The 12,756-nt window shown below is 37.4% G+C and overlaps 1 protein-coding gene across 23 annotated transcripts in view; it reads left to right on the top strand.

Annotated features, from left to right (window-relative positions):
- The window catches only part of cacna1c (calcium channel, voltage-dependent, L type, alpha 1C subunit), a 185,268-nt gene extending 174,479 nt beyond the window's left edge, over positions 1-10,789 (top strand). For 21 of the 23 annotated variants that reach the window (XM_081712723.1, XM_081712724.1, XM_081712714.1 and 18 more), the window contains 5 exons: positions 2,511-2,630; positions 2,843-2,961; positions 3,083-3,180; positions 6,310-6,654; positions 7,089-10,789. In XM_081712723.1, the coding sequence (XP_081568849.1) occupies positions 2,511-2,630; positions 2,843-2,961; positions 3,083-3,180; positions 6,310-6,654; positions 7,089-7,466 (1,060 nt within the window). In that variant the 3' untranslated portion in view covers positions 7,467-10,789. Of the gene's footprint in view, positions 1-2,510; positions 2,631-2,842; positions 2,962-3,082; positions 3,181-5,566; positions 6,251-6,309; positions 6,655-7,088 lie in introns of those variants that run through there. The other 2 variants (XM_081712728.1, XM_081712729.1) reach the window with 2 other exon arrangements.
- The last annotated feature ends 1,967 nt before the right edge of the window (positions 10,790-12,756 follow it).

Below are 12,756 nucleotides of genomic sequence, written 5' to 3'. Positions count from 1 at the left end.
CAACAAACCTGACAGAGTAGGAGAGATGAGAGGCGACAGCATCAACATCGTAGTTTACAATAATTCTGTGTGCCCATTCTCTGAACCACAAGCTGTGGATCTTTATTTAACAAAAGGCCTGACAGCTTTAAAGCAAAACAGGTTGTAGCTGTCCGCTGTTTTATAACTATATATATAACTTTATATAACTATTATATAACTTTATAGTTTTTTCTCTGTACTACTAAAGAACCTATAGCCATTTTGAAATTATCTTATGATCATAGTGAATAATAGTGAATCAAAGCATAGTAGATCATAAATGGGAAGTAAGGTCCCATTTTATTATTTTCATACAGTGCACACACATTTATCGCCATTTGTTATTTTGGTGGACAGGAACAAAATTTGCCTGTGACAAGGTGGATGGAGTGGTGCAACAGGGGGTGTGACAGTTAAACTCTACTATAGTGCAATGGTATACTTGAAGCCAGTTTGTCTTAAAAACAGCATTTCTACTGTTGTCTCCTTGGAATTGCTCTTAACACAACTCAAGTGCAGCACAGTATTTTCCTCACATCATGCAGGCACATAAAGACATGTCCAATTTCTAGTGAACATCACCATGAATGAACAAAAATATGTCTGTCAGCTGCTAACCAAATACCACTGATTAGTTTTGTAAGGAAAAAAATACAACTATATAGCTTTGTAATTTATTATATAAATTCTAGAATTTGTTTATCATATCACCATAATGTAATTATTAATTTTATTCTTATCACAGTGAACAACAATAATAATTCTTTAAGTGCCATATATTTTGGTGTGGCAGCTCTATACTACCCTGACAAATACGTATCACTGGCACACACTTAGCTTTTAAAGGGAATGAGAAGAGTAAATCTGATTGGTTATTAGCTAACATGTATAAGAGCTCCTTGGTCTAAAGGAATTAATTGGCTCCTCTAATATCCACATGGGCTGGAGTAGGTATCTGCTTAGCACAGTATAAGGTTGCTTAGTGTGAATCAAGTTTATCAATTTTGACAATTTAATGATGCTTAATTTAATGACCACTGTTAACACTGGTCTGAGTAGCATAAAAATGCTGATAAGAAATAATGAATAAAGATTTTGCGTATGAGTTCAGATGAGTTACATTAAGAAAAATAATTTCAAGGGACAGAAAGGATATCATAGTATGTACACATCATGTACAGTCTAAAACATCTGTAAATACTTACTATGCCTCCCGTATGGTCAAATTAAAAATGGCAGTATATATAATTATATAAGGAGGGGCTAGTCTCACTTAATCCTATGTATTTTCTAAGTCTATTTCAGACTTACAAAAGGCAAAGAACACTAAATACTTGCTTGCTTACAAAGCTGGCCCAACCAGAGGTTAGACCACAGTAATCTACTGTCGATTTCATCACCATGCTGAACTAGATGAGAGCCAGAATAAATTACTTGCTATGTTACTGCTTATTGACACATTTTAAATCTAAATCTTAGGGTGTTCCTGTGACATCAGGCACCTTGGAGCACAGTGTAAAATTCACTGAGGCTTCTGGTGCCTGAATCATAAAATAGAAACTTCTGGAACCAGAGCACTTTCAGTAGGGTTTTTAGAAGGTGAGGCAAACCTGCTGGTCATAAAAGAGTGGTACACGGGTGAAGGAAAATGAGCTAAACATGTTGCTCTCAGCACATTATATAAGAAATTATGTTGTATTATGGAACCATGAAACAATGTTGTAATAATGGAAATATTACTTGCGTGTGCTGCAATGAATAGCGTGAAAACAACATCCCGATTGAATTCTGAGTAAAACACACATTGCCACACACACACTATCAGCTCATTTGCTCCATCAGCTGCTCTTAAATTACTTGGTAGAAACTCCAATCAAATCCAGTTGGTGCCTCTGCTTGCTGCCTTTGATTGCTGTAAATAATAATGATAAGCAATAAGTCTCTTCTAGCACAATGTGTTGTTCACAAATGACTCATGTCTGCATTATGAGGTCTCCTAACTAGTAAACTTCCAACACTTCAGGTTTATACTGTAACATATATCAGAATAAAATAAGAATAAATACTGTGCTACTACAAGCTCATGTTTTTTGTCTTAAAATGTCATTTTAAAAAACAAAAGATTTTGACAGAGGATGTAGAAACTATTACAGCTCAAGTGTTTTGCTTTTGGATCATTGGATCATATTCATTATGTTTAAATTATGCAAGAAATACCAGGGGAGAAATGCACAAAAAATGTTTCGTTTATCTATTTATGCAGTCACAGTGAAAAGTTAAACATCTGGGATAAGTGGCATTTGAAGGGTTGGTAAAAGACTTTTTGGAAGTGTAATGTAAAACATCTCTCAAAGTGTTCTTTTTGATCATGCAACAGCTGAATTTTTAAGGTCTCTGTTGTCTTCAGCATGGGCTATAGACAAATGTCTATAAACTAAAATACTTTAGTTTATATGGTTTGTTTTTGTCTCTTTGTATGCATGTTTTAGCTTGGACACGAGTGAGAGTCGTCTCCCCATAATCCGCCGGGAAGAGGCATCCACAGATGAAACATATGACGAGATGTTTACAGAGAGCAACTGTGACCAGAGCATGCTCTCCACAGAAATGTAACATCACTATTGTCTATTTTTATCATTTCTCATTTTTAGCTAACATTATTACAGCATATCCCTATCCCTTATCCCTGCTCTGGCTTAGTGTCTTTGCCTCTTTTCAGAAATTTCTATACATCCTGTCTTCTGATATGCTGCATATACCCAGTGTGTGTGTGTGTGTGTGTGTGTGTGTGTGCGTGCGTGTGCGCGTGCGTGTGAGACAGGTTGGCTTTGCAGGATGAAGAGTGTAAGCAGTTAGCTGTGACTGGGGAAGGGGATGTGGGAGAGGACAGAAGACCATGGCAGTCTCCTCGACGAGCCTTTCTCTGTCCTACTGCACTCGGTAAAAATATTTACATGCATGAAAGAATGAAAAGGACTTATAATGAAAAGGACTTACAATTTTCTTATAATGACTGACTATTTAAATAACTGCCACCTTTCTCTATGCCACTCAAACACAGGTCGACGATCTTCCTTTCATTTAGAGTGTCTGAGGAGACAGACCAGAGCTGATCCTTCTCAAAAGACAGCACTATCCTTGCACCTGGTTCAGCACCAGGTAAATCACCCATCACAAATGGGCAACCATTCACACAAATCTATTTTGCAGTCATGATGAAAAGTCAAGTTCCATTTGCAGTGCATGAGAAAGATCTGTTGCGAGTGTCATATCAATCATACTCACAACTAATTGTTCAATATTGTATTTTATCAAAGACACCTAACCATTGTGGTAGCAGTGCTCTTGTAGTAAGGTTTGGGTCATATTCATATCTTGTGTGGATAATACTTTCCAAAAGAGAAAAGTCCATTTTGAAAGAAGAGAATAAAGACAAAATAGTTTCAATGCAGTAATGTAACATTATATTTTACATATTGATTGCAGTTTTCGTAGAGTGATTGTTTATGCTGCATTTTCTTGAAACTATGCTATCCTTTACATCAAGAGAACATTGCATAATTTTCCAAAAGCAATTAATTCTTCAAATCAGTACTAATCTGCTAATGAATTTCTTAATTCTGCTCATCTCTGACAGATAAAATCTGTGGCTAGTACACAATTTATTCTTAACTTTCATTACTTCATTAATGGCTGCTTGAATGACCCCAAGACTAATTATACAAATCGATACTATTTATGGCTGCAGTCCAGGATGCTTAAACTGATCCAAACATGTAAAAACAAAAATGGAATTGGAGAACAATTGAATAACCAGTCTTGATGGGAAATAATGGATCTGATATAATTGATTATTAAGTCTTTTAAGAAAGGTATTATACCAGAGGCTTAAATGGACAAAGGGGGACTTGAATGTGTACAAAATATGCTGCATAAAGTATGGTGTTTTCCAGATGGCCAGAGCAGTCAGCAGTTAAATACATTGGTGTGAAAAAGTGTTTGCTACCTTCCTGATATCTTATTTTTTTATATGATAAAAGTTTTTTTAAAGCACACTATTTAGCTATCTGACATTGAAGGGTATAAAAAGAAAAACAAATCTTTCCATCTTTCTGTTGTAATTACAGTGGTGTGAAAAAGTGTTTACCCCCTTCCTGAGGTCTTATTTTTTTGTTTGTCACACTTAAATGTTTCAGATCATCAAACAAATGTAAATATTAGACAACAATAATGCAGTTTTTAAATGAAGGTTTATTATTAAGGGGAAAAAAATCCAAACCTACATGGCCCTGTGTGAAAAAGTGATTGTCCCCTAAACCTAATAACTGGTTGGGCCACCCTTAGCAGCAACAACTGCAATCAAGCGTTTGCGATAAGTGGCAATGAGTCTTTTACAGTGCTGTGGAGGAATTTTGGAGGAATTTACACTCATCTTTGCAGAATTGTTGTAATTTGGCCACATTGGAGGGTTTTCAAACATGAACCGCCTTTTTAAGGTCATGCCACAGTATCACAATCGGATTCAGGTCAGGACTTTGAATAGGCCACTCCAAAGTCTTAATTTTGTTTTTCTTAAGCCACTCAGAGGTGAACTTGCTGGTGTGTTTTGGATCATTGTCCTGCTGCAGAACCTAAGTGTGCTTCAAATATGAGGTCACAAACAGATGGCCAGACATTCTTCTTCAGGATTTTTTGGTAGATAGCAGAATTCATGGTTCCATTTAGCACAGCAAGTCTTCCAGGTCCTGAAGCAGCAAAAACAGCCCCAGACCATCACACTACCACCACCATATTGTACTGTTGGTATGATGTTCCTTTTCTGAAATGCTGTGTTACTTTTAATGTAATGGGACATATACCTTCCAAAAAGTTCAACTTTTGTCTTGTCAGCCCACAGAGTATTTTCCCAAATGTCTTGGAGATCATCAAGATGTTTTCTGGTAAAACTGAGATGAGCCTTTATGTTCTTTTTGCTCAGCAGTGGTTTTCATCTTGGAATTCTGCCATGCAGGCCATTTTTGCCCAGTCTCTTTCTTATGGTGGAATCATGAACACAGACCTTAACTGAGGCAAGTGAGGCCTGTAGTTCTTTGGATGTCGTTGTGGGGTCTTTTGTGACCTCTTGGATGAGTCATTGCTGCGCTCTTGGGATAATTTTGGTCGGCCGGCCACTCCTGGGAAGGTTCACCACTGTTCCATGTTTAAGCCACTTGTGGATAATGGCTCTCACTGTGGTTCGCTGGAGTCCCAAAGCTTTTGCAATGGCTTTATAACTTTTTCCAGACTGATAGATCTCAATTACTTTGTATCTCATTTGTTCCTGAATTTCTTCGAATCACAGCATGACATCTAGCTTTTGAGGATCTTTTGGTCTATTTCACTTTGTCAGGCAGGTCCTATTTAAGTGATTTCTTGATTGAAAACAGCCATGGCAGTAACCAGGCCTGGGTGTGGCTAGAGAAATTGAACCCCAGCTTTCCAAAGATGTGATAAATCACAGTTAATTTATGTTTTAACAGGGAGGGGCAATCACTTTTTCACACAGGGCCATGTTGTAACGGATCTGCTGGCCCGAGTGCCGATGGGCGTGGAGCAGGACGCACAGACTCCCTCAATGAGGTGACACATTTATTAACAAAAGACACGAACAACAACGGTGGCACTCATACACAACATGAACGAAAGACATGACTCATACACATAACAAAACATAGACTCTAATAACATTGAACGAAGATTACATACGTGTTTTACATTTAACAGCAGACTAACAATGACCAGCGGTGAGGCACGCACTGACGTGGGTTTAAATAGACACACACAAACACGTAATCCCGTACAGGTGTGTGCCTTCACGGGGGTGTGGTTACAAACATGGGTGAACCCCACTGCACGCGGCAGGCCGTACCACGTGACTCGTGGGGGGGGAGCGTCCCGTGACACATGTAGGTTTGGATTTTTTTCCTTTTAATAATAAAAGCCTTCATTTAAAAACTGCATTTTGTGTTTACTTGTGTTACCTTTGTCTAATATTTACATTTGTTTGATGATCTGAAACATTTAAGTGTGACAGACATGCAAAAAAAAATCAGGAAGGGGAACACTTTTTTCACACCACTGTAATTCAAAAGTGTTAAAAAGCAATGTATTATCATAGCTCTAGGTCTAACAAGTTAATTTATATCCCTGTTAATGCAACTAGGTCAAGAGTATCTTCCTCTTTAGCAGTGAAATTTTGAAAGCTTGTCCTGATGGAAATTCCTGTGTTTTTCACCCAAACATACACAGGCACTGGCGGTAGCAGGGTTGAACCCCTTGGTGAGGAGGAGTCATTCTCCTACTTTGTTCACACGTCTGTGTTCCACACCTCCTGCCAGTCCTTGCAGCCATGGGGCAGGTGGGCTATGCGAACAGCCTGTGCCCTCACTGAGGCTAGAGGAACCGGGCTCCTATGAGAAGCTCAACAGCAGCCTACCATCAGTTAACTGTGGCTCATGCCCAAGTGACAGTAACGGACATGATACAAGGAGCTCTCGGAGAGCACTGCGTCCCATCTCTCTAACAGTGCCATCTGTTACATGCAAAGAAACAGGCTCATTCTCACATGGCAGCGCTGGCAGTCTTGTGGAAGCGGTGAGGAAAAAGATACTCACTTTGTCTCTCCCTTTCTGTTGTAGTCTTTTATTCTTCAAAATAAAGTTGTCTTTCTATCCTCATGCCTGACAGAATTAACAGTAGACCTTTATAGGTCCCTGTTGCTACCAGTCATGGGATACCGGGTTGCTGATCGTGTTATATCATCATCCTCAAAACTGATAATGTAGTTGTTATATTTAGCAATACAGTCATTTGGAAGAATAATTCAATAATGAATAATTACCCTGGATTAAGCCATTGTTAAGAATAACTGATGATTTTAAAAATCTGCCACAGAAGGCCCATTTTAAGGAAAAGGAACCCCTAATAGCCACTGCATGACTAAACATTCCTGTCAATTTACATAAGTGTTGCCACAATAGTTGCGCATTCAACGGCGAAGAAAAATGTAGTTTTCTCTCTCTGCTCAGGTGTTGATATCTGAGGGGCTGGGCCGTTATGCACAGGACCCCTCTTTCATCGAGGTGGCAAAGCAGGAGCTTGCTGATGCTTGCGACATGACCATGGAGGAAATGGAGAATGCGGCAGATAACATACTAAATGCCAATGGGCCTCCAAGCCCTAACGGCAACCTTCTGCCCTATATGCACTGCAGGGATACTGGGACCCCGGAGCCACTGCGGAGCAACAGCCAGGGGCTGTCCAGAGCCGGGGAGACAGAGGAGCTGCTGAGGAGTGGCCTGGAGGATCTTGAGAAAGGGACAGGGGGGCTGCGGGCAGCTGGGGGGGGTCAACGGAACAGTCGGCTGATGGAGGATGAGGACATGGAGTGTGTGACCAGCTTGTAGGGATAAAGTTAGCCCTGAGGAGTTCCTCTGTTTCAGCCCACCATTCTCTCATTAGTTCCCTTGCTCTGGAAAGTCAGAACAGTTTCTTTCAAACTTGTATTTATTGTAGGAGTATAATGCAATTTGACTTAGCTGAAACTGAGGGTTATTTGTTTTTGTGTTTTTTATGTGTGAATGACTGTGAGCAAATGTGTGCATTTGGGTGTATGAATGTGTGTAGGTTGTATGAATGAGAAGGAGAGAAACTGTATCTAAAGTGCCTCACAGTTCTTAAAACCTTGACTGAGAGATTGAAGCAAAATGCAAAGACAAAAAAGACTTCAAAAACACAGGAAAAGTAGAACTCTACTTTGTCATATATAATTTCCTGTTACTTCATTGTTGGGGTATAATCTGCAGCAAAAACCCACTACTGAGGGTTCAGTGGGGGCTGTGTGAGTTCGTGCTGGTTTGTCTCTAGCTGAAGAGATGTCATGGGGCAGACGCAACTTCCTGCTCTTTTCCCCTCATCTTGCTCATGCCCTTCAGTGTACAGAGCAGTCGGATCTGGAGGCAATACACTGGCAAGCTCTAGTCAGGACCCTCCACGAGGCTGTCATATGGCTTAAAGGGTTTTCTTGTGTGGCTGTGTGAGAACTTGGAGGAGCATACAGCAGAGAGACTACAAAAGGAGTGAAAACTTTGTGCAGCTGTGCTACAAGGTCCCTCTTCTCGAGGCTCTCTTCCTCTAACAGACCACCAGGAGGAGGCTTGCATCCTAGCCTGCCATATACCTCGACTTGTCCATCACTTTACTTTTACTTTTCTGCTTCTTTAAAGATTTGGCATTGCTTTTTTAATTATTTGTGAATCCTCATCATTTTCATTATAGGCTTTTTTCTAGTGTACCCTTTGGTGTGTTTTTGATAACAGGGGATAAAGGAAGAGTCCATCCCCTCAGCTCCTCTCTCTGTCTCTCCTGTGTGGTTGGAGGGATTTCACATGGCTGTGGATGGCTCAGGCCATGAATCAGTTGTGTCCACGCATGCTGTATTTGATTAAAGTCTATTTTTATTTCTCTTTTTTTTCTGGGCCAGCGTTTGATTTTTGTAATGTAATTTATCCTATTTTTTAAAAACGCGGCTACTGGTTAAATTTTCACCCACTCTACCCTCCCTTGTTTTTCTATAGGGGGATAAGATATTTAATGACCTGCCTGAGGCCAACATGTACTACAGAGTGTCTCTGTCAGAATGCACCTCTGACAGATTAGCTGTATTTATTTATTTATTTCTCAAAGAGGATGTGTGCTCAGTGCAGCCGGGCTCTATTGTTTTGTTCAGGTAATCGTATGGTAGCAGATATGTGATGGTGTTTGATGGCCTGCATGGAGTGAGGTATCAAAGGCAGACATGCTTCCAAGGCTTTTGTTCTTAATGCTGCTCTTTTGCTGGTTGAGTGACAGTCTAAAGAGTAAACTACTGAAGTAGCCCGATGGCTCAAACTGCCAAAATGCTTTTATCTGAAATGGTGTGACTTGTTACCACAGTTGTTATAGACCATTTAAAATTACTCTCCCAAAACCAGGGAGAAAAGTAATGTTAAACTAATCATGACATTAAAGGTGCACTTTGGAGAGAAATAGATGGGAGAAAAAAATATTTATTTATTCAGGGACATCTGGGTAGCCTATCATTTAAGACACTCTTTCTAATGTAGTTTACACAGGGCTAAATATATCATAATTGAAGTCACTAATTATTATTATTATTATTATTATTATTGTCTGGAATATTTTTGCTTGGTTTCACAGTGTATGCATGTATTCATACAATCACATGACCACATGCTCAGAAAGGAAGACTTAGTGATCTATTATGCAAATAAGGTGTTCAAATGTTTTAGGTTTTATTGTTATGTGACCTTAAATGTGGTATGGAATGTGGGTTTTTTCCCAATTATGTATAGTGCCAGAGTGACACGTACATTTTTCAGTAAATTTTAAATTGATAATGTATGAACTGATAGTATATTTACTTAATTCTTCATTATTCCATACATAATGAATGGAATATAGAAAGAAATGTCACTGCTTTGCACATTGTTATTGGTAATTTAACTTTCAGTAAGTGACAGCTTTTTTTCTCCCAGAATGAAACTGGGAAATTGTGTTTTTCATAACAGGCCTTTCGAACTGATTGTCTGAATTAAATATTTTGTTCCTTTCCAAGATTGTGTTCTAAAGCTCCACTTTGGCAGACCTTTCTCTTTGTTGAAGTATTTTACACCTGTTAAAAGTGAATGAATGTACTATTGTCCACTCTTTGGGAAAGCTTCTGGGAAACCTGAAAAACATGTAGCCAGTATCCACCTACTCCCTCTCTCACTACATCAAGTCCTGTTCCCTAAATCCTCCCAAACATTTTCTTTTTCACACAATGTGCCAGGTGTAACGTGAGGCTATATCTGGCCCTCCGTTTTTCTTGTAGGCCACAACTATGTGTAGAGGATGAGAATGTGTGTAGATTGTGGCCCATGTTTGTATTTGTGTGCAGTATATGCAGAATGCACAGATGATTGTGAGGATGTGTGCCTGCATACCACAAGATATGCAAAAACAATGCAATAACAACTATGACTGTATACTAGAAACAAGAAGAAATATAGCTGTAAAAAGATGATGTTATAGAGATAATATATTCACAATGGTTGTGTATTATGTTACAGATCTTTAAATTCAAGAAACCTGTTATACTTGAAATCAGAAGCGTTTCGGTATATTATAAAACAGACCTGACCCCTCTCTCTGTCTCTCTCTCTGTCTCTCTCTCTCTCTCTCTCTCTCTCTCTCTCTCTCTCTCTCTCTCTCTCTCTCCCTCTCCCTCTCTACATATATGTGTGTGTGTGTATGTGTGTGTGTTTTTATATATATATATATATATATATATATATATATATATATATATATATATATATATATATATATATATATATAAAGTGGCCAGGTCTGATTTTTGTCTTTTCCTTTTATTTCAGTCTCTCTCTGTCTAGCCACTTGTTTGATTAATTATTTTGGTTTTAATTACTAGTACATCTCTGCATGAACTTCATTTTTAGCATTTTGGTGTGCCAAGCCTTTCATATATTTTCTTATTTCTCTTTAACTTGGGAGGAGTGATGGAGCAGATGAAGTTTTATTTTTATCAGATTAAAGTGTAAATAAGGACACAGAACTGTGTATTGCTGTTATAGAACGCACTGTAGGGTGTATATGGCATAAGCTGATTTTGCATATCTTGTGTTCATCCAGTTGAAAAGTGGCTGTATATAAACTGAGACCAGCATTCTCTGTCTTCTTCTTCTTTATGATCATCCCTTTTTTATTCTCCTCTTCCACTCTTGGGCTAACTGGGCAAATATAACATTTCAGTGAGAATATTTAAAGTGTATGTATGCATTACAATGAAGGCAAAGCAGAATGTGTAATGATAGAAACCGAAGTGTACAGAATAACACAATTCTAGAATAAATCATTAATATTAAGTGCAGTAGCTCCTAATTGGCCCAAGTGTTCAGTGGATATTGTGACAATTTTGTGATGGTATCACAGAGGCAGATATGTTTTCTTATATTGGCTCTACTGTGGTCAATTTGAAGTTTTTGCTTTTGCATACTTTCACACATTGACCGCTTCAATCATTACCAGGGCACGTGCACACACACACACACACACAGAAAAATTATATATATATATATATATATATATATATATATATATATATATATATATATATATATATATATATATATATATATATATATATATATATATATAAAGGTTTAGTTGACGTTGAACATTTGGTGATTTAATAGGTCTTTTCTTTCAGCCCACTGATTGCTTGATTGTCAAGCAATCAATCCCGTAGGTTTTGCATACTTTCAATTGATATTAGTAACATTTATCATTTTTAATTAACATACTTAAGTGATGATAATTTCACTATTTTCTCATCTGAAGTTATTATATTATTATATTAAATAAATGTATTTGAATGCAAATGTAACCATATAGTTATAATTTTGTAGCGAACAAATGAAAGCAACCTATCATCAATAGGCTTCTTTCTGCTTTATGTTCATACATTGAACATAAAGCTGAAGTGATTACAGGCTGAAGTGATTACAGCCTTCACAGCCAGTTAGGCTAATCTTATATAAATACTCCTTTCATTTTAGATTTTAAGAAGATATGTTACTTCAACAGTGCAATATATAATCAATTCTAAATCACTTTTCCTGTGTTAAATACACAAATGTAGCCTATATATAATTAAATACTGACCTAGCAAACAGAACAGGCAAAGATTAAAAATGGTAGCATATCCATCTCATTTTGCCAGAGATACAAAGAATAAGCCAATAATGATTTGATTACTTAGCATTATCAACAAATTGAACAGTTTCAAGATTTACACTCAGCATATTGTTTATAGCTTAAACATGTTTCAGAATTCACTGCCCTACTTTTTGTGAGCCCTAAACTTTTGTGAGCCCTAAACTTGGCTGGACTGAAGAGAATAGACAGATGTGACAGTTTCAGAGGTTAGCATAGAATTAATTGTATATTCAGTGCTGGAGTCCATCTTTGAAGAGATATCTTTAAATGGACAGACAGATAATGTCTGTGATAGAAGCACAGAAAGATGAAGAACAGTGCCTCTTAGGCTTAGAAGGAAATATACTGAAACTTTAAATTCAATTATATTCATAATTTATTTCCTTGAATTTCCTTGAATCAGTTATGTAGCCTTCTCTCTGTGTCAGAGCAAACCTACTTATTAACTGAGCTATGTGAATATTCTTAAGTGAAATTTCTTAATTTTGGAGGTATACCAGTACTTTTTATAAGGTACTATGATACGTCTGCAGGTCACTGTAGTACAGTTCCAGGCATTATTAAGAAAGTTTGTATTAGGACACGGCAGCACAAATATGAATTTACCTGTCCATAATGTCAGTTCTGCCAAAGGCTCCTTACATTGTTGTTTATTTAATTTCATGTTTATTTTATTTAGGTTTTTTTGACAAAATTGTTTTGGACCTATATTTAGATTTTGTTTTTCATATAAACAACATGGAGATTATTGCATGTAAGCCACTGCTGTGAGAGAATTATGGACTTTTTTTATTATTATTATTATTTTATTTATTTATTTTTTTAATTTTGGCCCTGAAGTACTTTAAATGAAAATACACTTAACATCTGCAATAAAATATATGGTATTAGATTTTTTAGAAGTTATCATGGACA

Source organism: Electrophorus electricus, chromosome 4 (assembly GCF_041902795.1).
Source record: "Electrophorus electricus isolate QZ-2024a chromosome 4, ASM4190279v1, whole genome shotgun sequence".
Taxonomy (NCBI): domain Eukaryota; kingdom Metazoa; phylum Chordata; class Actinopteri; order Gymnotiformes; family Gymnotidae; genus Electrophorus; species Electrophorus electricus.
This window is presented reverse-complemented; position numbering and strand designations above follow the sequence as displayed.